The following is a 21,936-nucleotide window of genomic DNA, read 5'->3' as shown; positions in this document are numbered from 1 at the left end:
TTTTTAATATTTATTGATCTTGTTTAAATAAATACTTATCTGAGTTTATTTTGATATTTATATTTATTTGTTCATGCTAATTTTATTGTTTTTAATGTTTATTTAAATTAATATCAATTAAGTAAACATAAACTACAATTGATTAGACTGAGCATATCTATATTTAATTTTTATTTAAAAGAATATTCATTAGATTGAGAACAATCTTATTTATATTTGTTAAAGTTATTAGTGCTTATATTTATATGTATGGGAAACTTCATCTTCTAGATGAAAGGATTAAATAAACTTACTTTTATAAACTAAACTTAATTTTTATACAAGTTTAAAAGAAGTAAAAATTTAGAGAATTATGAAGTAAAAAACTCTTCTGTTTTTCTTACAGAAGTCCTTATTAGTAAGCTTGTCCAAAAAATCTATGTTAAATAATTTTGAAATAAATTATCTATAAAGACTTTTAAGAAAAAAAAACAAAATTTTCAATGAGGTAAAATTAATTTTATATATAAATTAATTTGTAAGAGTTTTCTAATATAATTTCTCTAAATTTTTTATTTTAATTTATGTATAATTTAAATTTATCCAACAAGGAAAGTTATTTTACTTTTTTCTTATTACTTTCTTTACTAAAACTACTTATAGAAAAATTTGTCCAAATAAATTCTTTATATAAACTTAGTGAAAACAAGTAGGTTATGTTTACTTATTCTTTATAATAATAAAAAATAATTGAATTATTGCTATTGTTATTATTATAATTATAAAATTAAATATAAATAATTTTATTACAAATAAATTTTATCATTTTGTAGGTAATTTTTAATTAAACAAAAGATTAAAATTTTAAAAAAAATCAAAATGAAAAAATACAGTTAAAATATATAAAAAAAACCGTCATTTAAACAATAAAATTAGTAAAATAACTATTTTAATTTAAAAAATTTAATTAAAGGATAACATTAGAAAACAAATATAAACAAAAAAAAAAATCGTTTATAGGTATAAATGTAATATTCTACAACAAATTTTATAATATTTATATGTAATAACATTATTTTATGTTTACCTCTCTTTATAATATAACTTATTTCTTTTCAACCTTATTTATCTTTTCTCTCTTAGTTTGTAGGATCTATTGTTAGATTAATTAGTAATTTTTCAACTGTTCTGTAATACCACTAAAAATATAGATATAGAAATATACTAAGAATATTAAGAGTAATTAGATTCACTAAAAGGAACTAGTATATCACAAAGAGATGAAAAATATCCCCACATATAACACAACTGAAAAAAAAAACAAAAATTAACATAACATCATAAATATTATAATGTTTTACTCCTTACTATCCTTAATCTTGTTTATTGTTGGGTTTAAGGTTGTTAATTGATAAACTAATTAATTGTCAACTGTCAGTTATTTAATAATATGTTAGAAGTTAGTTTCCCTTCTCAATTAAATATATAGTTGCATGGTAATATTAAATATGTTGTAATCATTTTTCTTTTCCTGTTGATTTTTAAATTATAGGATAGTTTTTTAATATTCCCACTCAAATATTATATAATTTGATTAATTTTTAGAGAAATAGAGAACATTATAAATATAAGATGACGTTTACTTTCACTATATGTCATCATAATTAAATAAAATTTTCCACAATAATTAATTACATAGCCCAACAAGTTGACTAAGTGCTAACATCATTAATCATGAATATCTTAGCATTCTCCCTCACCATGAGAATCATTTTTCTGACGTCATCAACAATTCTTATTTTCAATTTCAATTTTGAGAAATCCGCTTATATTAACGGTGTTAGAATGTTTCGGTGCTATAAATAAGTTTAAATATGTGAGTTAATTTCCTTGTGATTCCAATTGAGTTAAAACAAATACAATTTTTTAACATAGTATTAAATTGAACTTGGTTGGCTTAAATTGTGACTTAAAATGATTTATTATAGTACTTTTTTTATATTGATTAATGTACTGAGAAATAGATCAATATTATGATTGTAGGTTGAGTCAATTATTTTTTTACTACATAGATTTAATTAGTAATGTGATATTTAGGTTTTTGATTGGTTTTGGTTTTTATATTTACTTTGATTAAGTTTTTATTTGTTTTAAAAAAATAATTTAACAGAAAAAAAGAATACCAATGAGGAGGAGTTGTCATGTAGTTTCTTTCATTAAATTCAAATATAATTTAAAAATTATATTCGAAAATATCATTGTATTACATGTCAAAATATAGATTAATTTTTATTTTAGAACATCTTTTATTTTGATACGTAGTACTTTTCAAATAAAATATTATCCATATTTTATTTTAACACATGACACTTTCCAAATGATAATAAGATCATATGAATGATAATTTTAGTTGTCTTCATGAAAGGTCTTCTCAAGATGAGTGGTATCTCTACATCTTCCTTCATCTTCATCATTGTAAAGTCCATTGGGAATTGGAGCTTATCTATTTTTATCACCACGCCCTAAGGATATTTGATGGACCTATATGCCAACTGAAACATTATTTTTGTTGGCTTGGCTTTAAGACCACCAATCTTTTAAAGCATAGATAGGGGCATCAGATTGATTCTCTTCTCCTTTATTCACATACTCACTTTTATTTTTATTTTTCTCTTTCTTTCCCTCACTCATTTTTCTCTTTCTCGTTTTCTTTTTTCTCCAAAACTTCCTCCTCCACCTAAAATCTCTCTTCCCACAATTTTACCACTCGTGGTAGTAATTGATTTACAATGCTCCTTGGGATTAGTTTGGGTGTTTTGGCTGAAAAATGACCTGTTTGTTGATATGATAATTATTTAGCCAATTGTCCAACCTGTGTTTCCAGATTTTTGATTGAAGCTTCTGCGTTTTTCTGATTAGTTATAAAAGCTTGCATTATTTTTTTCTAGAGTATCCTCCAATTTGGTTATTCTTTCATACACTGATCATTTTGTTGTTGATGCTGATAAGGAGGTTGTTTATTTGAAGGACCACCATCTTGTTTCCATCCAAAATTCTGACTGTGATTGTTTCTCCACCCCTATGAAAAGTTATTGTTTTTAGAGAAATTACATATGCTTCCTTGATTACTCATATATTGAACTTCTCCTTCTTGTGGGCTACTTTGGTATGAACAATGACCATTGGGATGGTCACCTCCACGGAAGTTACATCTCATGTGTTGTTGTTGACTAGGAGAAGATTGTACTGATTTTAACTCCTCAGGTAAATTAGCCATTTGTTTGGTTAATGCTTCCATCTGTTGAGTCAAAATTTTATTTTGAGCTAAAATTGCATCTGTAGTACTGAGATCAAACATTCATTTCCATTGAACTGTTTGTCTATTATATTGAGCTTGATGATCTGTATATGTTAATTCCTCAATGACTTTTGTTGCTTGCTCTACATCTATAAACATCATTGTTCCTCTAATTACTGCATCTAATATCATTTTGGTGTCTGGCATCAGACCATTGTAGAAAATATTCAGTTGAGCAGTATCTTCAAACCCATAATTTGGGCATCTCCTCAATAAGAGAATTAAATTGTTCCTAAACTTCATAGAATGACTCATCTGGTCCTTGCCTAAAATAAGAAATCTCAGCTTTTGCCTTAATGTAACAAGAAGGTAGAAAGAACCTATTCAAGAATTTATCTTCTACATCACTCCACTTGTTTAAACTCTAGTTTGGATGTGATTTAATCCATTCCTTTATTTTGTCTGTCAAAGAAAAAGGAAACAAATGCATATATACATGGTCAAGATCTCTTTCTTCAAATCCCATAATTGCTATCAGGTTATAGTGATGGGGGAAAGGGCCAAAACAAATATAACAACTTGGCAAGGAGTTATAACGTAGTGGAAATTCAATCCCCCTTCTTGCGAGAATCTGCGAGGAGCATCAAACAAATATAACAAAAATAGAATCCAAAGCACAAAGAGACACCAACAATTTTTAACACAGAAAACCCCTCAATGCAAGGGTAAAAACCACGAGTTGTCCAGACCAAAGAAAAATCCACTATGATCAATAATAGGGTACAAAAGAGTCTCCAATAATAATACCGAAAGGTATTTTCAATAAGCCAAATTAACTAAGCACAAATGCTTACAAATGAGAACAAAGAAGATGAAAATTCTCCAAAATAGGGCTGCTGGTGCGGGACCAATTTCTACAAATCTAGAACTCCGATTGACGATCTGAACGGTCAGAATGAAGAACCATATGTCTGAAACCTAATGTCTAAAACTCAGCTCGATCCAACGGTGAACGACTTCACAGCGACGAAAACACCAGTGAAGGTTTTGGTTTATGCGAGAATGGCTTTCTCTCTTTCTTTTTCTCTCACTTGGCTTTTGTCTCTCTTCAAATGACTCTCTTGTACTCTACAAAGCTGAACCATCTCATTTTAACCTAACGAGACATAATGGACCACACTATTTGAGCCTATTCTCCACAAAGGAAGGGAGCCTAATAACCCAATAAATCTCTCCCTCACGACTATGTGGAGATATCCGCCAAATCGGCGATCTCACAACAAACTTCAAACTTTCCTCTTGGCAATGCCTTGGTCATCATATCAGCACCATTATCATCTGTATGAACTTTAGCTAGTTCCACCAACTTAGCATCCAAAACATCACGTATCCAATGATACCTTACATCAATATGTTTGGATTTAGAATGAAAAGTTGGATTCTTACCAAGATGAATAGCACTTTAACTGTCACAATACAACAAGTATTTACCTTGCACAAAACCAAGCTCTTGCAAGAATTTCTTCACCCATAACAACTCCTTACATGCTTCAGTAAGTGCAATAAATTCTGCCTCAGTAGTAGACAACGCCACACACCTTTGCAACTTTGATTGCCAAGCCAAGGCTCCCCCTGCAAACTAAATCAAATAGCCTGAAGTGGACTTTATGGAATCAATGTCTCCAGCCATATCTGAATTTGAGTAACCCACTAAAGTAGGCTTATCACCTCCAAAACAAAGCCTCAAACTACTAGTACCACGAAGATACCTCAAAATCCATTTCACCGCATTTCAATGCTCTCTACCTGGATTTGACAGAAATTTGCTAACTGTACCAACAGCGTGTGCAATATCAGGCCTTGTACATACCATTGCATACATCAAACTACCCACCGTAGAAGCATAAGGAACTTTGCTTATAGTTATCTTCTCAACTTCATTTGAAGGACTATGTTTAACACTCAACTTAAAATGAGTAGCAAGAGGAGTACTTACAACCTTAGCATTCTCCATTTGGAATCTTTGCAGCACCTTCTGAATGTAGTGCTCCTGTTATAGCCAAAGTTTCTTCTCTTTTCTATCACAAGTGATACTTATATCAAGAATCTTCTTAGCAGCTCCCATGTCTTTCATGGCAAATGACTCGCCCAGTTGCTTCTTCAACTTGTCAATTTTGGAAACATTTTTTCCAACAATAAGCATGTCATCAACATATAGCAACAATATAATGAAATCATTCTCAGAAAATTTCCTGACAAAAACATAATGGTCAGAAGTAGTCTTCTTGTAGCCTTGCTTACACATAACAGACTCAAACTTCTTATACCACTGCCTCAAAGCTTGCTTCAAACCATATAGGCTTTTTCATAGCCTACACACATAGTCTTCCTTGCCTTCAACAAGAAAACCATCTGGTTGCTTCATGAAATTCTCTTCCTCCAAATCACCATGAAGGAAAGATGTCTTCACATCCATCTGCTCAACCTCCAAATCCAAAGTAGCAACTAAACTTAACACAGTTTTGATAGATGTCATCTTCATCACATATGAGAAAATCTCATCGAAGTCAACACCCTTTCTTTATCTAAAGCCTTTCACCACTAATCTGGCTTTATATCTGGTAGATGTAGAATTGCTCTCTTGCTTCACCCTGAAGATCCACCTGTTCTCTAAGGCTCTCTTACCCTTAGGCAACTTCACCAAGTCATAAGTGTGATTATCATGCAGAGATTTCATCTCATCCTACATTGCATCCAACCACTTTTGCTTTTCTTCACTTTCAACGACCTCCTCATAACATTCAGGTTCTCCCTCATCAGTCAACATCACATACTCATCGGTAGAGTACTTCTTAGAAGGTTGTTTTGGCCTGTCAGATCTTCTGGGTTGAGCTTTAGGTAGCTCAAGTACATCACCGAGACTCTCATCATGTTCCTCTTCATCAACATTATCTATAGGAACATCCAAGCTATCTCCAACCTGCTGATTATCAATATCACCATTTTGTTCATCATCATGAACATCAATATCCAAATCATTAATAGACAACTGAATTGGATCAACATCAGTCACATTACCGTCTTCCTTAGGAATATACTTCTCCACCTTATCAATATCTTCAATGGTTTAATCTTCCATGAATTGCACATCACGACTTCTAACAACTTTCTTTTCCATGGGGTCATACAACTTGTAGGCAAATTCATCTTGACCAAAACCAATAAAGATGCATTGCCTTGTCTTCATATCCAACTTGGATCTTTCATCCTTCGAAACATAAACAAATGTTTTACAACCAAAAACACGCAAATCTTTCATCCTTAACATTCTTGCCAAACCAAATCTTGTCTGACACCTCAGAGTTCAAAGCAACTGTAGGACTTAGATTAATAACATGCACTGCTATAAACAATGCCTCACCCCAAAAATGCTTAGGCAATTTTGCTTCAGAAAGCATACACCTAACTCTTTCAATCAATGTCCTGTTCATCATCTTTGCTAAACCATTCAGCTGAGGAGTTTTGGGAGGAGTCTTCTCATGTGCAATACCATATTGTCTACAATAAGCATCAAACGACCCATAATATTCACCACCATTGTCAGTATGAATGCGCTTCAACTTCTTGCTTGAATGCCTCTTAACCAGAGCATGAAATTCTTTAAACTTGTCCAACACTTGGTCCTTTCTCTGTAGTGCATAAACCCAAAGCTTCCTGGAACAATCATCAATAAAAGTAAAGTGCACCACTAAAAGACTTTACCTTCAATGGGCCACAAACATCAGAATGTACCAATTCAAGCAACTCTGACTTCCTGGAGGGAGGATGCTTCTTGAAGGATACTCTGGTTTGTTTACCAACCATGCAGTGAGAACATTTCTCCAACTCTGCATTCTTCAATCCTGAGAGAACATCCTTTTTAGCTAAGCAGTTAAGTCCCTTTTCACTTATATGCCCAAACCTTTTATGCCACATAGATGACTCCATATACACAACATTCACACTGTCTTTAGCAACCAAAGCTTTTGTCCAGTAAAGCTTAGAGTTTTCTCCCCTTTAGCCACAATCAAGTTACCTTTGGTGAGCTTCCACTTTCCAGAACCAAAGTGGTTATCATATCCACCATCATCAAGTACTTGCACAGAAATCAAGTTAAAGCAAACATCTGGAGCATGTTTAACTCCTCTAAGCAACAACTGCATCCCCATGTTGGTTTGCAAGTGAACATCACCAACACCAATAACCTTAGACACCTCATCATTACCCATCTTCAACATTCCAAAATCACCAGGTGTATAAGATGTGAAGAACTCCTTCCTAAATGCAACATGCAGTGTAGCACCACTATCAATTATCCACATGCTCTCATCAGATACAAAATTAATAGTGTCATAATCACGAAGACAAACAAGGTCACCCACCACATGTAGTAGTAGTAACACGATCACCATCATCATTATCTCTTTCTCTTTGCTTACCCTTTTTGTCTTTGCTCTCTTTCTTCCACAAAAAACAATTCTTCTTTATATGCCCTGTTTTGTGACAATAGTGACACTCCACATTCTTGTATCGAGATCTGGACTTTCTCCTGCTTTTATCTCCACCACTGATTTGTTCTTTCTTCTAACTTCTCCCCCTATTCTCTGTAATAAGCATTTTTGAATGAGATGAAGTACCTTGTGTCTTCCTTCTCATCTCCTCATTAAGAGCACCGCTCTTTGCCATTTGCAAAGAAATATCACCATTAGGGGTAGCACTTATCATGGAAACTCGAAATGTCTCCCACGAATCTAGTAAAGAGTTTAATAGGAATAAGCCCAATAGATCATCATCAAATTTTATACACACTTCTGCTAATTGATCATAGCGTCCTTGAAATTCACTCAAGTGATTTGAAACAGGAGTTCCTTCCTTGTACTTCAACTCCACAAAATTTTTCAGCGAGTACAATCTATTAGTCCCTAACTTAGAAGCATACAAGGACTCAAGCTTATCCCATAGGGTTCTCGCATGTGTCTCATTAGCAATTAAATTATAGACATTATCATCAACAAACTGCCTGATAAATCCACATACCTATTGATGTTCAAAATCCCATTCTTCATCTGACTTGGATTCTGGCTTATTGGAAGCAAAAACAGGAAGATGCAAATTTTTCAAAAATATCAAGTTCTTCATCTTGCCTTTCCATAAGTGATAATTTTCTCCATTCAACGAAATCAATTTTGTATGTGCCTTCATCAATCACGCAAATTAAATAGTACCTTAACCAAAGAGCTCTGATGCCACTCTGATGGGGGAAAGGGCCAACACAAATATAACAACTTGGCAAAGAGTTATAACGCAGCGGAAATTCAATCCCCCTTCTTGCGAGAATCTGCGAGGAGCACCGAACAAATAGAACAAAAATAGAATCCAAAGCACAAAGAGACACTAACAATTTTTAACGTGGAAAACCCCTCAATGCAAGGGTAAAAACCACGAGTCGTCCAGACCAAAGAAAAATCCACTATGATAAATAATAGGATACAAAAGAGTCTCCAATAATAATACCAAAAGGTATTTTCAATAAGCCAAATTAACTAAGCACAAATGCTTACAAATGAGAAGAAAGAAGATGAAAATTCTCCAAAACAAGGCTGTTGGTGAGGGACCCATTTCTCCCAATCTAGAACTCAGATTGACAATCCGAACGGTCAGAATGAAAAACCATATGTCTGGAACCTACTTTCCAAAAATCAGCTCGATCCAACGGTGAACAACTTTACAGCAACGAAAACACCAGTGTAGGTTTAGGGTTATGCGGGAATTGCTTTCTCTCTTTCTTTTTCTCTCACTTGGCTTTTGTCTCTCTTCAAATGACTCTCTTGTGCTCTACTAAGCTGACCCATCTCATTTTAACCTAATGAGACATAATGGACCACACTATTTGGACCTATTCTCCACATAGAAAGGGAGCCCAATAACCCAACACATAGAATGTAGAAAGATGAATATATGGATCTTCATTATCCATTCTAGTGAATTGATGAGAACTGACTAAGCTAAGGAAAGTTGGCTTCATTTCCAATGTTTTGGTGGTGGGCGGTATTACTATGCTAGAAAAATATCTTGGCCCTTGTTGCATAGCATAGTCTCTCAATGTTCTTCTAGGTGGGGTTGGTCCTTCTTTCGCCATATTTTCTGTTTCCTGATATGTGATGGAAGTATTGGAAGATTTTTCCTTTGTTTTTCCTTGCTTCTTCCTGTTTTTGCCTCTAGTTCTTCGAGCTACTCTTTCTATCTTTGGATAAAATGTTAATTGATCTTTAGAAACCTGACCTCTTAAGAACATAAATCAAAACAGCTCAAGCTAGGATTAGTACAAAAGAGAAAAATAAATAAGCTATCTAATTAAGAAAAATATTCACAAAGCCAAATGAGATAATTTTAAAAATTTCAAAAGAAAACCATTCCATGGCAATGGCGTCCAAAATACTTGTTCATTCTTTTGGCAAGTATACCAATAGTCAATTTTAGTATAAATATTTTTAAGTAAAAGTGTCGATCCCACGAGGAATAACTTCAATTAAATAGATAATTTCATCTCAAACAACATATATACAAGGATATTTAATCTGATTCATGATGGGTTTTGATAATTTATACTACGTCGTGAGAATAAAATAATAACAACAAATAAGTTAGAGAAGATTTAATATGAGAAGTTGAGATTGAATTCATTTATCTCACTCGACTGCAATCTGAATTAATATAAACATATAGCATCTGAAGTTACCAATATTGATGTAACACACAGAAGTCATTTATATTGATTCCTCGCGTAAAAAATTCGTCAGATCAGTTCCTTGAATATTGATTCCTCACATATCTAACAAATTGTCCAACATTAAAGTCAGGTGTTATAAGTAATTGATAAACTGAAATCTATCCCTAACATTATAGGATATCAAGTATTCTTGTTCAGATCAGATTTTTAAAGATACTTTCCAGTCATGTTTAAAATCCACATTCATGAAACTATTAAACAGATAGAATCAAACACTAAGAGCAGAACAAAAATATCAATATTGAATAAAAACAGAAATGCTATATATAAATATCACCATATTACATCCGAGTTCGAATCGATTACATTCAATCCCAAAAGAAAGGATCACCCACTCATGGTGGTCATTGGCATTCTAAGAGATGAAGAAGAAGATCCTACAACTAAAGTTGAAGAACAACTATTTTGATACTTTGTGATTTTTTTTCTTTGTCGTTCTCCGTCTTCTTGAATCGTGAATATATATACTGTCCGAATTCTCGCTTAAGCTAGTTGATTATCGCTTAAGCGAAAAGAAACTTCTTGGTAAAGAAAAGTCATTCTCGCTTAAGAAAAATAGAGATCATATGATTTCTTTTTAGGTTTAATCATTTAGAACATCCCTATTTATGTAGAGTTTTCTCAATTAGGTCCTCGTTTTTTAAAATGTCTCAATTAAGTCCCTAAATATGAAAAATTGAATCAATTAAGGACTTGCCGTTAAATTGAGTGAACGACATTAAAATTCAGTATGCGTGGCAGAGTGACATCACTGACGTGGCAATGAATGACAGTGTATGGTCAACTCAATTGGATTTGTGTGATTTTTGAATTAAATTTTATTCAAATAAAACAATTTCTAGGCCCAAAGCCCTTTTTTTCCCAAATCAGAAAATAAGGGTTCTTCTTGCTCAACAACCCAGAGACCTGGGGTCTCTTTGGAAATGAAAACGAAGTAGCAAGTGGAGGGACCTTCGCCGTTCACGCACACGCGCCACCGCCTCTACCGAATGGCCGCCACTATCTGCGGTCCGCAGCGTCACCAACAACGTCGCTCGTCGCCAGAGCCATCGCCAGCCACGACACTAGGCTCCTCTTCTCCTTCTCTTCTTCGTGCGAGAGAAACCCTCTCGTTCGTAAACGACGCCGATCGTTCATCGTCGTCGATGCCACTAAACCCTTTTTGCTACTACTATAATTTCAGCTTTTATTGTGCCACCACCTTTACCATTTGGTTTTCGTTTGAATATCTTCAACAAAGGTGCTTTTGTCAAGGCAATCTAACCCATTATCCCAATCTTTCAATGTTTTCTGCAGTGATAAAATGGCTTGAATGGGCTGTCTTGCAAATTCCTTTGCATCAGCGAGATAAATGGGAGGAAGCAGCTTGGCTTTTAGGTTTCGTGGATTTTGTTTTGGGTATCGAGTGGAGGAGAGCAATAATATAGAAATTGGTTGAAGGGGCTGAAGCTAGGTTTTAGGCGAGAGTTAAGTAATGGAAGAAAAAGTGGTTTCAGGTCCACGAGTTTTAGTATGTATGTTTCTGTGTCGAGGCTTTGGCAATGGTTATTGGAAAGCAAGATGAAGATGGAGATATGAGAGAACCCAGAATCGGTTTTGCGTGGAGTTTGGGTGCCACCAGGAAAACAGTGACCAGAGGGGAGAAGGTGGATGCTTGTGCTTTTATTCTTCTTCCTCTTTTTTTTATCATTGTATCTGAATGATTGTCTCCCTCTGTTTCTCTGTTCTGACTTGGTGTTAGCAATGTAGGCGATTAACCTTTAGCAATGGAGATGATGAACCCAGGAGTTTGCTTTTCTGTTTGATTGATGTATGTACTTTATTGTGTCTGATGAGCCGTAAGAGAGTCTTTGACGCCTCAATAGAAGCCAAGCTTTTCCCAAATAATTTGTAACGTTGCATTTTTAATTGATTTTTATTTAAACAATGCATTTCATTTGTTTTATTTGAATAAAATTTAATTCAAAAATCACATAAATCCAACTCAGTTTACCATTTATTGCCACGTCAGTGATGTCACTCTGCCACACATACTGAATTTTAACGTCGTTCACTTAATTTAACGGCAATTTTAACGCCGTTCACTCAATTTAACGGCAAGTGTTTAATTGATTCAATTTTTCATATTTAGAAACTTAATTGAAATATTTTAAACAACGAGAACTTAATTGAGAAAACTCTACGTAAATAGAGATGTTCTAAATGATTAAACCTTCTTTTTTATCAAAAACTCAAAAACACATTATTACATTTCAACATTCTCATATTAAGAAAAATTGATCTAATGCACACAATTTAAAATAGAAGTGTCAAAATTCTTTATGAAAATTTATTGTTTTTGTACTTATCACTAAAGGTATGAGAATGATAGTAGAGTGGTTTAGATATAATTGAAGTTTGAATAATTTGCATGGTGAAATTTTTGATATAATAATATTTGTAATAGTGTGTGTATTTTAAGTTTTGTGAAATGTTAGATATAAAAGTAAAGTGAAATTTGAAGGGGTTATTGGCGCGTTGTGGCTTATTTACAAGAATTAAAATAAGTAACTTTTTGACATAGTGACAGGGAACAGTGGGAAAACTTTCAACACTTTACAACCAAAAGTGATTTATTTTTCTACGCTCGATTTCTCGATTATCCAAAACTGACCTATTTCCATTTTGAATTTCGATTCACTTTACTCTCCTTTCACACTTATATTCAACTCTTTCATTTTCAAATATATAATTCTTTTATCTTCTCGATAACAAAATATATAATTGTTTCTCTAATGCTCAAGCTCGTATTTTGTAACAATAATTACTTTAAAACTGCTTTTGGGTTTTTTTTATTATAATTTAATTTTTGTAAAAGACTCTGAATCTTGTGATTCTCTAATGTATGAACAGCTTGGCTAATAGGAAGGCGAAGAAGCCAAAAACGAGTAGACAGTGATAATAATAATATATATAGTAATTACGCGTTATTGACCTTTCGGCTCCTTTTTAGTTTTGGTATGAGCAGTGAGACATGTCACTGATTTAGGATCATGATTGCACAAGAAAAGAGTAGAAAAATTAATGAATGACTTTTGGGGTTTGGAGGGAAAAAGACAATCACAACACAAAACTCAACTCAAAAACATTGATCAACTGAAGTATTCATTGCCATTCATCTTTTCACATTCTCTCAGGTATTTACAATTTTTCATTACACCCATGTTTTGATTTCTGCATGAAAAAACAAACAAAAAGATGGTAAATAGTAAAGCTTGTTCATTCATCAAAATGCAGTTACAAACATGTGCATTTCAGTTTTTCTTTTCAACTTCACTGTTTGTTGGACTCTTGAGTTTGTAGTTGGTACAAATGCTATATACCTGTTAGTTACAATTTTAGCTGTTAAAGATGTGATTTCTTTTTATTGCTGAAGCCTTCATTGTTGAGGCTTTGCTTATGGAAGGGATGAAGCTTGAAAGGTGGCTCACAAGTGTTTTGTTCCTCATTGTTGCCACAGTGAGCAATGCATTAGGTAAATCACAATTTCACCTTTTTCTATTTTATGGTTTGCTTGCTGATCTACTAAACCTTTAGATTTTGAAGGTTTTCATTTTCAATTATGATTTTGTCACAAGTTTTGATATTTCAAGAATTTTGAAAATTTTCGTAAATGCTCCTAAAAACCTTGGTGTTGCTGCCAAAATCGAGGTTGTGGACTGAATTTTTTAAAACCTACTTTATAGTTTGACATATGAATGGTACTATTTTCTGCTTAGTTGCTACAAAAACTGGGTAAGTAAGGAGAAGGACTGAGCAGATGCAGATACAAGGAGGAAATAGTTGAATGTGTATCATTATTTCATTGATGAAGCATCACTTTCTTAATGTAGGTGCTTTTGTGGGGGTAAATATTGGCACTGATGTTACTGATCTTCCATCTGCTTCAAATCTGGTTGCTATTCTGAAAGCACATCAAATTACACATGTGCGTCTGTATGATGCCAACGAACACATGCTACAAGCACTTTCAAAAACTGGCATTGAAGTAATTGTTGGTGTCACAGATGAAGAGATACTAGGCATTGGAGAATCTGCATCAGTTGCTGCAGCTTGGATTAGTAAGAATGTGGCTGCATACATGCCATTTACTAACATCACAGCAATATCAGTAGGTAGTGAGGTTCTCACCTTAGTCCCAAAAGTTGCACCTGTTCTTGTTCCTGCCATGAACCATCTGCACAAAGCACTTGTTGCTTCAAACCTTAACTTTAGGGTTAAGATTTCAACGCCACAGTCCATGGATATAATTTCCAGGCCTTTTCCTCCTTCCACGGCCACCTTTGACTCCTCATGGAACTCCACAATCTACCAGCTCCTTCAGTTTTTGCAGAACACAAATTCCTCTTATATGTTAAATGCCTACCCTTATTATGGATACACTAGAGGAGATGGCATTTTCCCTATTGAATATGCTCTATTCAGACCCCTTTCTCCTGTGAAGCAAATTGTTGACCCAAACACACTGTTCCATTACAATAGCATGTTTGAGGCCATGGTGGACGCTACCTATTATGCCATAGAAGCCTTCAATTTCAATAATATACCTATTGTTGTCACAGAAACGGGTTGGCCTAGTTTTGGTGCAGTAAATGAACCAGATGCTACTGAAAAGAATGCTGAGACCTACAATAATAATTTAATTCTGAGAGTACTCAATGGTTCAGGACCCCCTAGTCAGCCAAAGATAGCCCTTAATACCTACCTATATGAGTTATTTAATGAGGACAAGAGAAAAGGGCCTGTATCAGAAAAGAATTGGGGTATTTTTTATGCTAATGGAAGTAGTGTTTATCCCTTCAGTTTTAGTGCTTCCAACCAGAGTAATGGAAATTCTCTAGGATCATTTTGTGTGGCTAAAGATGATTCAGACACTGACAAATTGCAAGCTGGCTTGAGCTGGGCTTGTGGACAAGGCCAAGCTAACTGTGTAGCTATCCAACCAGGAAGACCATGCTACTTCCCCAATAACGTGAAAAGCCATGCTTCTTATGCTTATAATGATTATTATCAAAAAATGCATAATGCTGGTGGCACATGTGACTTTGATGGTACAGCTACAACAACAACTGAGGATCCCAGTAAGTCCATGATCCTCATTTTTATATTTTATTTTCCATTTTTTGGTATCTTACTTTTGTCACAGTTTTAAGGATCTTCTCTCCACTGTCAACATATATAACTGAGGTTCTAAGTTGCTGTTTAGTATTGTACAAAATTGCAGCCACAATTGGTATGCAAATCCAATGCAGTTTTGGACTGTGATTTATAAGTTCGCTCATAGAATTGTTTTCTTATTGATAAGCATGTTTATTTGACAGACGGGTAGAAAATAGAGATCACTCTTTCAAAAATTTAAACAGCAAGAGTATCATGATTTGCAAGTTTCTGTTTGATTCTTTGAAGTTTATCACTTAAATGTTCACTTAATGTGTTGTCATATTGCCATGCCCTCTGCTGCATAAGAAATTAATGATGGATATTTTTGCTGCATTGCAGGTTATGGGTCCTGTATATATGCGGGAAGGTGAGATTGGCCGAGTCTGTTTGCACATCAATTATGAATTTAATCTTACAAGTATTTATGTTTATCAAACCTGATCTTGTGTTGAATTCAATATTTTGATGACAGTGCTAACTCGAGCTTTGGTGGAAGAAGTTCATCTTCTGCAGCAATTGGACTTGGACCTGTAAGTCCTGTTGGAGTTGGAGCTGGTTTGAACCTGCAAGTGTCCACCTTTCAGTATTTGATATCGCCTATTAGTGTTCTTTTTGCTTTAATGATGTCATGACCAAAAGAGCCCCCAACTTTAGATTGCAACTTTATACTGTTTTTGGGCCATATTTATGGTTCAAGTCTACCCGTTACGTGCCACTTCGTATGGTGTATTTGGGATCATTCTTGGTAGGTAGTTGCAGAAATTTAGTGCTTTAGCTGGAGAATACAAATGATTCGAGATATACCATTGCCAAAAATGTAATCAATTTATTATTGGTGACTAATGTCATTTCAACTGACTTTTTTGCAAACTCTTAAAGCTATAAGTCAGTGATGCTCTCGCTAATCTCCATTGAACCTACGCGTTTCTAACCAAATGGCACAGGCCAAGATTAGGTTTCAAAAAACCTAATAAAGCATGCAATTTCAACAAACAAAAAATGGCTTTGAATAAACACATGCTTACTCTTATATCGAGGAGGAATTAGTACCTCAAAGTATTAGTAATCAAACCGGTACAACACAAAAACAGTTACCAAAAAAAAAGTGCCACGAAAATGCACCATTTGATAAAATATACAAAAGTATATACAAACACCTACAATGGAAAATCCACTAAAGTTGATTTTAAGGGTGGACGTAATTCAAATTTAATAGCAGTTATACTATACAGGCTTTCATTTCATCATTGTAATATAAATATTATTTGGAAGTTGATTTGGATCAGACTGAATCATCAGATTCTTCAGAATCACTCCTGTCAGGCTCCCCTGCATTTGTAAGATTCTCTGGAACATCATGTTTTGGTGCAGGCTTAGGTGCAACCTTTTTGTTAGCACCTCGGGCATTCTCCTCCACTTCTTGTTCAGCGGCTTCTGCATGTGAATCTCAGTCAAGGAAATAACCAAAGTGAAGATTGTTTCCACTATCAAGAAGGCAACAAACTAGATTTTATCCTTTATGCAAACATAGACTCTAGTTATCACACGAACCCCGTGTCTATAAGTGAGGAAAACAATTAATAAAAGGGTGGTAAGAAAAATACAATAATAATCTCAATAACTATCCATTATTTCAATAAAATAATTTAAAGCACAATCATAGATTAAAGATTAAAAAATGAAATCATCACTCATGTGCTGTTTGAGACAACAAAGACGTTTAAGGATATCAATATTTTCAGCTGTTCCTCGAGCCATGATTTTGAGGAGATCTTTCTCAACACGGGACACAAGCTCGGGCTGGAAAATGAAATATTAACAAAAATGTTAATATGAGATCATATACACATACATATACATATATGGAGGAAGAGAGGCATGTCAATGTTTGTCATGTGAGTGAATATAATACATTAAGATCGGGCTCCCTGCGAAATCTACGCTTGCGAGCATCTCTCATCGGCGGGGTGAGACCATGCCTGTACTCAATTACATCTGGAGCAGCATCACCAGATTCCCGAACCATAATCATCTGTTAATTGGACTCAAGAAAAAAATCAGACACACAGTTATTAAGTTACATGAATCAAAGATGTGATTAGGAATGAATGAACTATTTGATTAATGATGTACAACTGACCTGACCAATATCAGCAGTCTTAATCAAAGAGTTATCATCATATGTCTTGTAGGATTCAACAACACAAGGAAGGTCCAATAGAGAAGCTGGGAAGTGTTCATTCCCAATCACAAACGTACCACTTCTTCCATCCTCACTAAATGACAAATCTAATGACTTGTCTTCAGATGAAGAAGGATCAGTTTCATTCAAAAGCCGCTCTATTCTCTCTGCCACATTCGGTGGAACTCTAAGTATGAATTGCTCCTCCATAACTAAAAACATTAGGACATGTTTTAAAAAACTTAAAATGTAAAATGACTTGATTTAAAAAACACATAATGGAATTGAATTGATTTAGAAACCAAATCCCATGTTTTGAAATTTAAAAAAATGATTTAGAATTTAAATCTTTGTTATTAAATAAAATAGACTTGATTTCGGTTCTGTATGTTTCACTTTCACCATTTTAATACAAAGTTATTAACTTGTTGAGTGAAACGATAAACTCCCTCTCTACCCGCAGAATAAAAGTAAACAAGTAAAAAAACATCAACATAAAACTGTAAGACAAGCTAAAAAGTGATAGGTACTCAGACCTAAAAGGAATAAACCCACAGAATCTTGAAGTCTTTATTAGAACAACACCAAAGGATTCCACCAATGTGGAGGAACCAAACACACCACACTCCTCTGGTCTTTCGAGAGGACCAGAGTCTCCTCACCCATCTCTTTACAGAAATACCAAGAATGACAAAAACTAAAGAAAACAACCTCCCAAACAGACTTTATAATAGTCTGACACAACAAACCCAACCCACAGACAGTTATAACTGTTTATCCCTCTTATTTCTTCTAACATAAACTTTTCCCTTGAACATATCAAAAAGTAATATTCCTGAACAGTTTGTCATATCCGATACCACTAAGGATATTGATACCGGACTTAAAAAAAGAGTGTACACCATTTTTTTCATTAAGCCCTTGTAGAAGAGATGCAGTAATCCATGTTTTAAGAACTCATTTAGGATATAAGCTAGAATGATGATTGCACAATGAACAAGAAGAATCAAAAAAGAGAACAAAAAATTAACATAAAAGCCAAAACAAAAAACAGTCAAAAGCAAACCTACAACAAGTAGCAGTTGCAACAACGAGAATTAACACTGTTACATTCATATAAATTACAAAAGAATTTATTCAGAAGTAGGCTTCCCAATGATAACCATTTCATGGTCAAAGATACAGTGGAAAATAATTCAGTATCATCACCCTACAAACAAAAGACAGCATTGAACTTAAATGAAAAACAACATAATATTTTTATAAAATCATTAGCGCTTTGGTTTTTCATCAATCATAAGTATTAAGCAAATTACCTAACAACAAGCTAGTCTACATAATAAAGCAAACCATCAACAAAATGGAGAAAAATGGTTTCAAACATGGTTGTTAACCTCACTTGTGAACTCACAGTTAGATGAGTTCACAAGTTTGAAGCCCTAAGTCTGTTTAACATGCAACCAAACTATGTTTTTTTGTGGGCTCAAGGGAGCTTGTCTGAAATTTAAGGGACGAATTAACTAGGGGCAAAACAATGACACTAGTTTACCGTCATCCTGGGGCATATTTAGACCAATACTATTAACCGTAGTTTTCTTCTCTCCTGTGATCAAAGTCTGTGCATAGTGATTGTAATGCATTTGAAGGGGAATCCTCGTTTTATCTCAATCCCGTTTTTCAAAATGTTAGTTTAGCTACCCAATAATAAATTTTCTCAATTAGCCACCTTAACTACGTCTAGCAGCCACAAAAATACATATGTTCATATGATTATCAAACTTTTGCCTTCCTGCTATAACTCTTTCATAGAGTTAGGAATTGTTGTTTGCTGTAACTCTTTTTTGTTAGCTGTTGAGCCTATGGGTTAAAAAGAGCTCGTTTTCATTCTTCTGCACAATAATAAAATTTCTTCATTCAAATAATAAATTCGTGAGCAAGAGGACATACCTTAATTCTGGGGTGGTTACCACCGTGAGTGCGTGGTTGAAGAGCGGTCCGATTGGAGAGGGATGAGTCCTTCGCGGAGAAGAAAAGAGAGAAAAGGGCTGGTTAGAAGGAAGAAAAACCCTAACACCTTTCTCTGATTTGGGAGAAATTTGACCTAGAAATAGCTGCTACTCCAATGCCTGAACCATATCACATCTTATTTATTATTCATGCTAATTACACAACTTTTCTTCACACTTCTCGATCCTTTCTTCTCATTGTCCTAAAACTTCTCACGTTTTTAATGCTTGGTAAATGGTGAATATTCAATAGGTTAAATATATGTTTTAGTTTTCATATTTGTTCCTCATTCTAAATTAGGTTTTCATGTTTGTAATTTGAGACAATTAAGCCTTCTCCGTTTTTTTTTTGTCCCAATTGCATCCGAATATTTGTAAATTTGATTAAGCCCTCTCAATTGTGACGTTAGTTCCAGTTAACAGAAAGGACTTAATTGTCTCAAATTTACAAATATTAGAATGCAAATGGGACAAAAAAAAACATGAGGACTTAATTGAGAATGGAAAACAAATATGAGGACTAAAACATATATTTAACCTATGTAATAATATTCTTTCAATGATGTAAAATTTATATTATTTTAAAAAAACATTATAAAATAATACAATAATAAAACTAAATATATAAAATTATAAAATCATAAAAAATTTATGCAATTTTAAAATTATAAAATTATTGAATTTTAAATAACTTATAAAAAATAAAAATAAAATAAGATGACAGAGCAAGATAATCTCAATATCATCCAATTAACTATCATATAAGAAAAATTTAATCTTAAAAAGTCAATTGAAAAGTTTTAGATTTTTAAGGACTAATCTATAACATATATTTAATAAAGACTAAATTAAAATTTCAAAATTGTTAACCTCGTAAAACTTAATTAAACCAAAAATCTAATTTGATATCTCTTTTAATGTATTATAATTTCATACATTCATTTTTCAAGAATTATCTTAGGAGGACATCACACAATAATGATTTATAGGGTTAAATATGTTTTTAGTCCTTAAATTATTAAATTAATTTGTTTTTAATCTCTCCTTTAAAGTAAGATACATTTTAGTCATCTTCCTTACAAAAAACCTTAATTTTTGGTCCTCTAAAATTAACAGCGTTAAAAACCAACTAATGTGGCTAATGTGTGATCACAACTTTCTTCCTAACTCTTGCGACGTGTTCACAGCCCCATCGTCCATCTTCCAGATGTCATGAAGGCTCCCATTCGCCCCAACATTGTTAATTTCGTCCACTCCAATATTTCTCGCAACATTCGTCAGCCCTACGCGGTCAGCAAGCACGCCAACCACTCCAATATTTCTCGCAACAGTCGTCGGCCCTACGCCACCACTTCCACCCAAACCCCGTCATTGGTTAATTCCCACACCTTCATACTTCTGTAAATCCCACCGGCTTCAATCTCACTGACCAAATACAATTTTCCTTCTTCCTCATCATCACTGACAAGCCTCACGAAGGTGAGTTGTGGGGGCAACTCAGCCACGTGTCTTTCCCACTTACCACTCTCTAAATCCAAACGCACCATAGAGAACGGTTCCAGGGTGGTGAAGTACAAGTCGTCGTTGATAATCCTAATTCTTACCATTATCTAAGCATCATTTTACTAGCCAAATCAACTCCTTCATAGCTTTTACCTTGTTTTATCCTCACGTTTACTGTGTTTTCTAGTTTTCTTGTGTTTTATTTAGTATATGCTTGTTTTTACCTCTAATCTCTATGTTTGAGTGTGAAATAAAGGAATAGGAAACAATTCTAGTGGAGGAAAACAAGCAAGAACTCAAGGGAACATGTTTTTGGACAATAAAAGATCAAATTAAAGCAAATACCCATGTTGGACGCCTTTGGAATCGCACAAGAGCCTCAATTTTTGAATGCTGTCAAAACCGCCCAAGCTGGGCACCAGAATTCCAAGCTGGGCGCCAGAGTTGTAGAGAGATTCCAGGTTGGGCGCCAGAGAATGGGGCTGGGTGCCAGAAAGTGGCGTTGGACGCGAAAACTTGCTGTAACTCACTTCTAATGCAGCGAAAAGTCGCGCTGGGTGCCAGGAATCTGAGTTGGGCGCGAATTTTCGCTGATATGTCAAAATGGGTTATTTAAACATGGGTCTCGCGATTTTTGGGAGACTTCTCCTCCTACACTTCATTCTTCACCTAGAGAGATTGGGAGAGGCCCTTGGAGGCTATTTGGGGTGTTGGGAAGCTCTCCCACTCCTCCTTGGGTCTTCAAGCTTCATCAATGGTGATTTTGCCCCTTTTGGGCTGAGGAAGAAGATGGGTCACAAATTGGAGATGGAGATGCGAAGGGGAGGCGCAAATGGAGCATGGAGCAACTGCCAAGAACCTTGGGAAAGGCTTTGCATCTTCTCTTTGGTTCCAATTTCTTCCTTATCTCTTCAATTTGTAGAACCCTAAGTTCTCCTCC

At 34.3% G+C, this 21,936-nt stretch overlaps 2 protein-coding genes across 3 annotated transcripts; one reads left to right on the top strand and one right to left on the bottom strand.

The window, feature by feature from the left end:
* Positions 1-13,121: 13,121 nt before the first annotated feature.
* Positions 13,122-16,205, top strand: LOC106764229 (glucan endo-1,3-beta-glucosidase 4). Its single transcript, XM_014648476.2, has 5 exons — positions 13,122-13,282; positions 13,522-13,620; positions 13,979-15,226; positions 15,645-15,672; positions 15,778-16,205. The coding sequence occupies exons 2-5, from the start codon at positions 13,545-13,547 to the stop codon at positions 15,935-15,937; spliced, it is 1,512 nt and encodes a 503-aa protein (XP_014503962.1). The 5' UTR covers positions 13,122-13,282; positions 13,522-13,544; the 3' UTR covers positions 15,938-16,205.
* A 191-nt stretch (positions 16,206-16,396) lies between these two features.
* On the bottom strand, positions 16,397-19,683 carry LOC106763916 (transcription initiation factor TFIID subunit 7). 2 transcript variants are annotated; one of them, XM_014648094.2, is made up of 5 exons: positions 19,435-19,683; positions 17,446-17,699; positions 17,218-17,337; positions 17,036-17,105; positions 16,397-16,745 (listed from the first exon to the last, which is right to left on the bottom strand). In XM_014648094.2, the coding sequence occupies exons 2-5, from the start codon at positions 17,695-17,697 to the stop codon at positions 16,588-16,590; spliced, it is 600 nt and encodes a 199-aa protein (XP_014503580.1). In that variant the 5' UTR covers positions 17,698-17,699; positions 19,435-19,683; the 3' UTR covers positions 16,397-16,587. The 2 variants fall into 2 exon arrangements, with proteins under 2 accessions (XP_014503580.1, XP_022638147.1); XM_022782426.1 differs by lacking the exon at positions 19,435-19,683 and adding an exon at positions 18,554-18,576.
* Between the last annotated feature and the right edge of the window lie 2,253 nt (positions 19,684-21,936).

Source organism: Vigna radiata, chromosome 6, assembly GCF_000741045.1.
Source record: "Vigna radiata var. radiata cultivar VC1973A chromosome 6, Vradiata_ver6, whole genome shotgun sequence".
Lineage (NCBI taxonomy): Eukaryota > Viridiplantae > Streptophyta > Magnoliopsida > Fabales > Fabaceae > Vigna > Vigna radiata.
This window is presented reverse-complemented; position numbering and strand designations above follow the sequence as displayed.

Excerpts from the sequence above, each read along its gene's own strand:
- LOC106764229 (XM_014648476.2), top strand. The coding sequence starts at position 13,545 with ATGGAAGGGATGAAGCTTGAAAGGTGGCTCACAAGTGTTTTGTTCCTC. Across the intron at positions 13,621-13,978 it reads CACAGTGAGCAATGCATTAG|GTGCTTTTGTGGGGGTAAAT; the intron begins GTAAATCACAAT and ends TTCTTAATGTAG. Across the intron at positions 15,673-15,777 it reads TCCTGTATATATGCGGGAAG|TGCTAACTCGAGCTTTGGTG; the intron begins GTGAGATTGGCC and ends TTTTGATGACAG.
- LOC106763916 (XM_014648094.2), bottom strand. The coding sequence starts at position 17,697 with ATGGAGGAGCAATTCATACTTAGAGTTCCACCGAATGTGGCAGAGAGA. Across the intron at positions 17,106-17,217 it reads GCAGGGAGCCCGATCTTAAT|CCCGAGCTTGTGTCCCGTGT; the intron begins GTATTATATTCA and ends TTCATTTTCCAG. Across the intron at positions 16,746-17,035 it reads AGGAACAGCTGAAAATATTG|ATGCAGAAGCCGCTGAACAA; the intron begins ATATCCTTAAAC and ends ACTGAGATTCAC.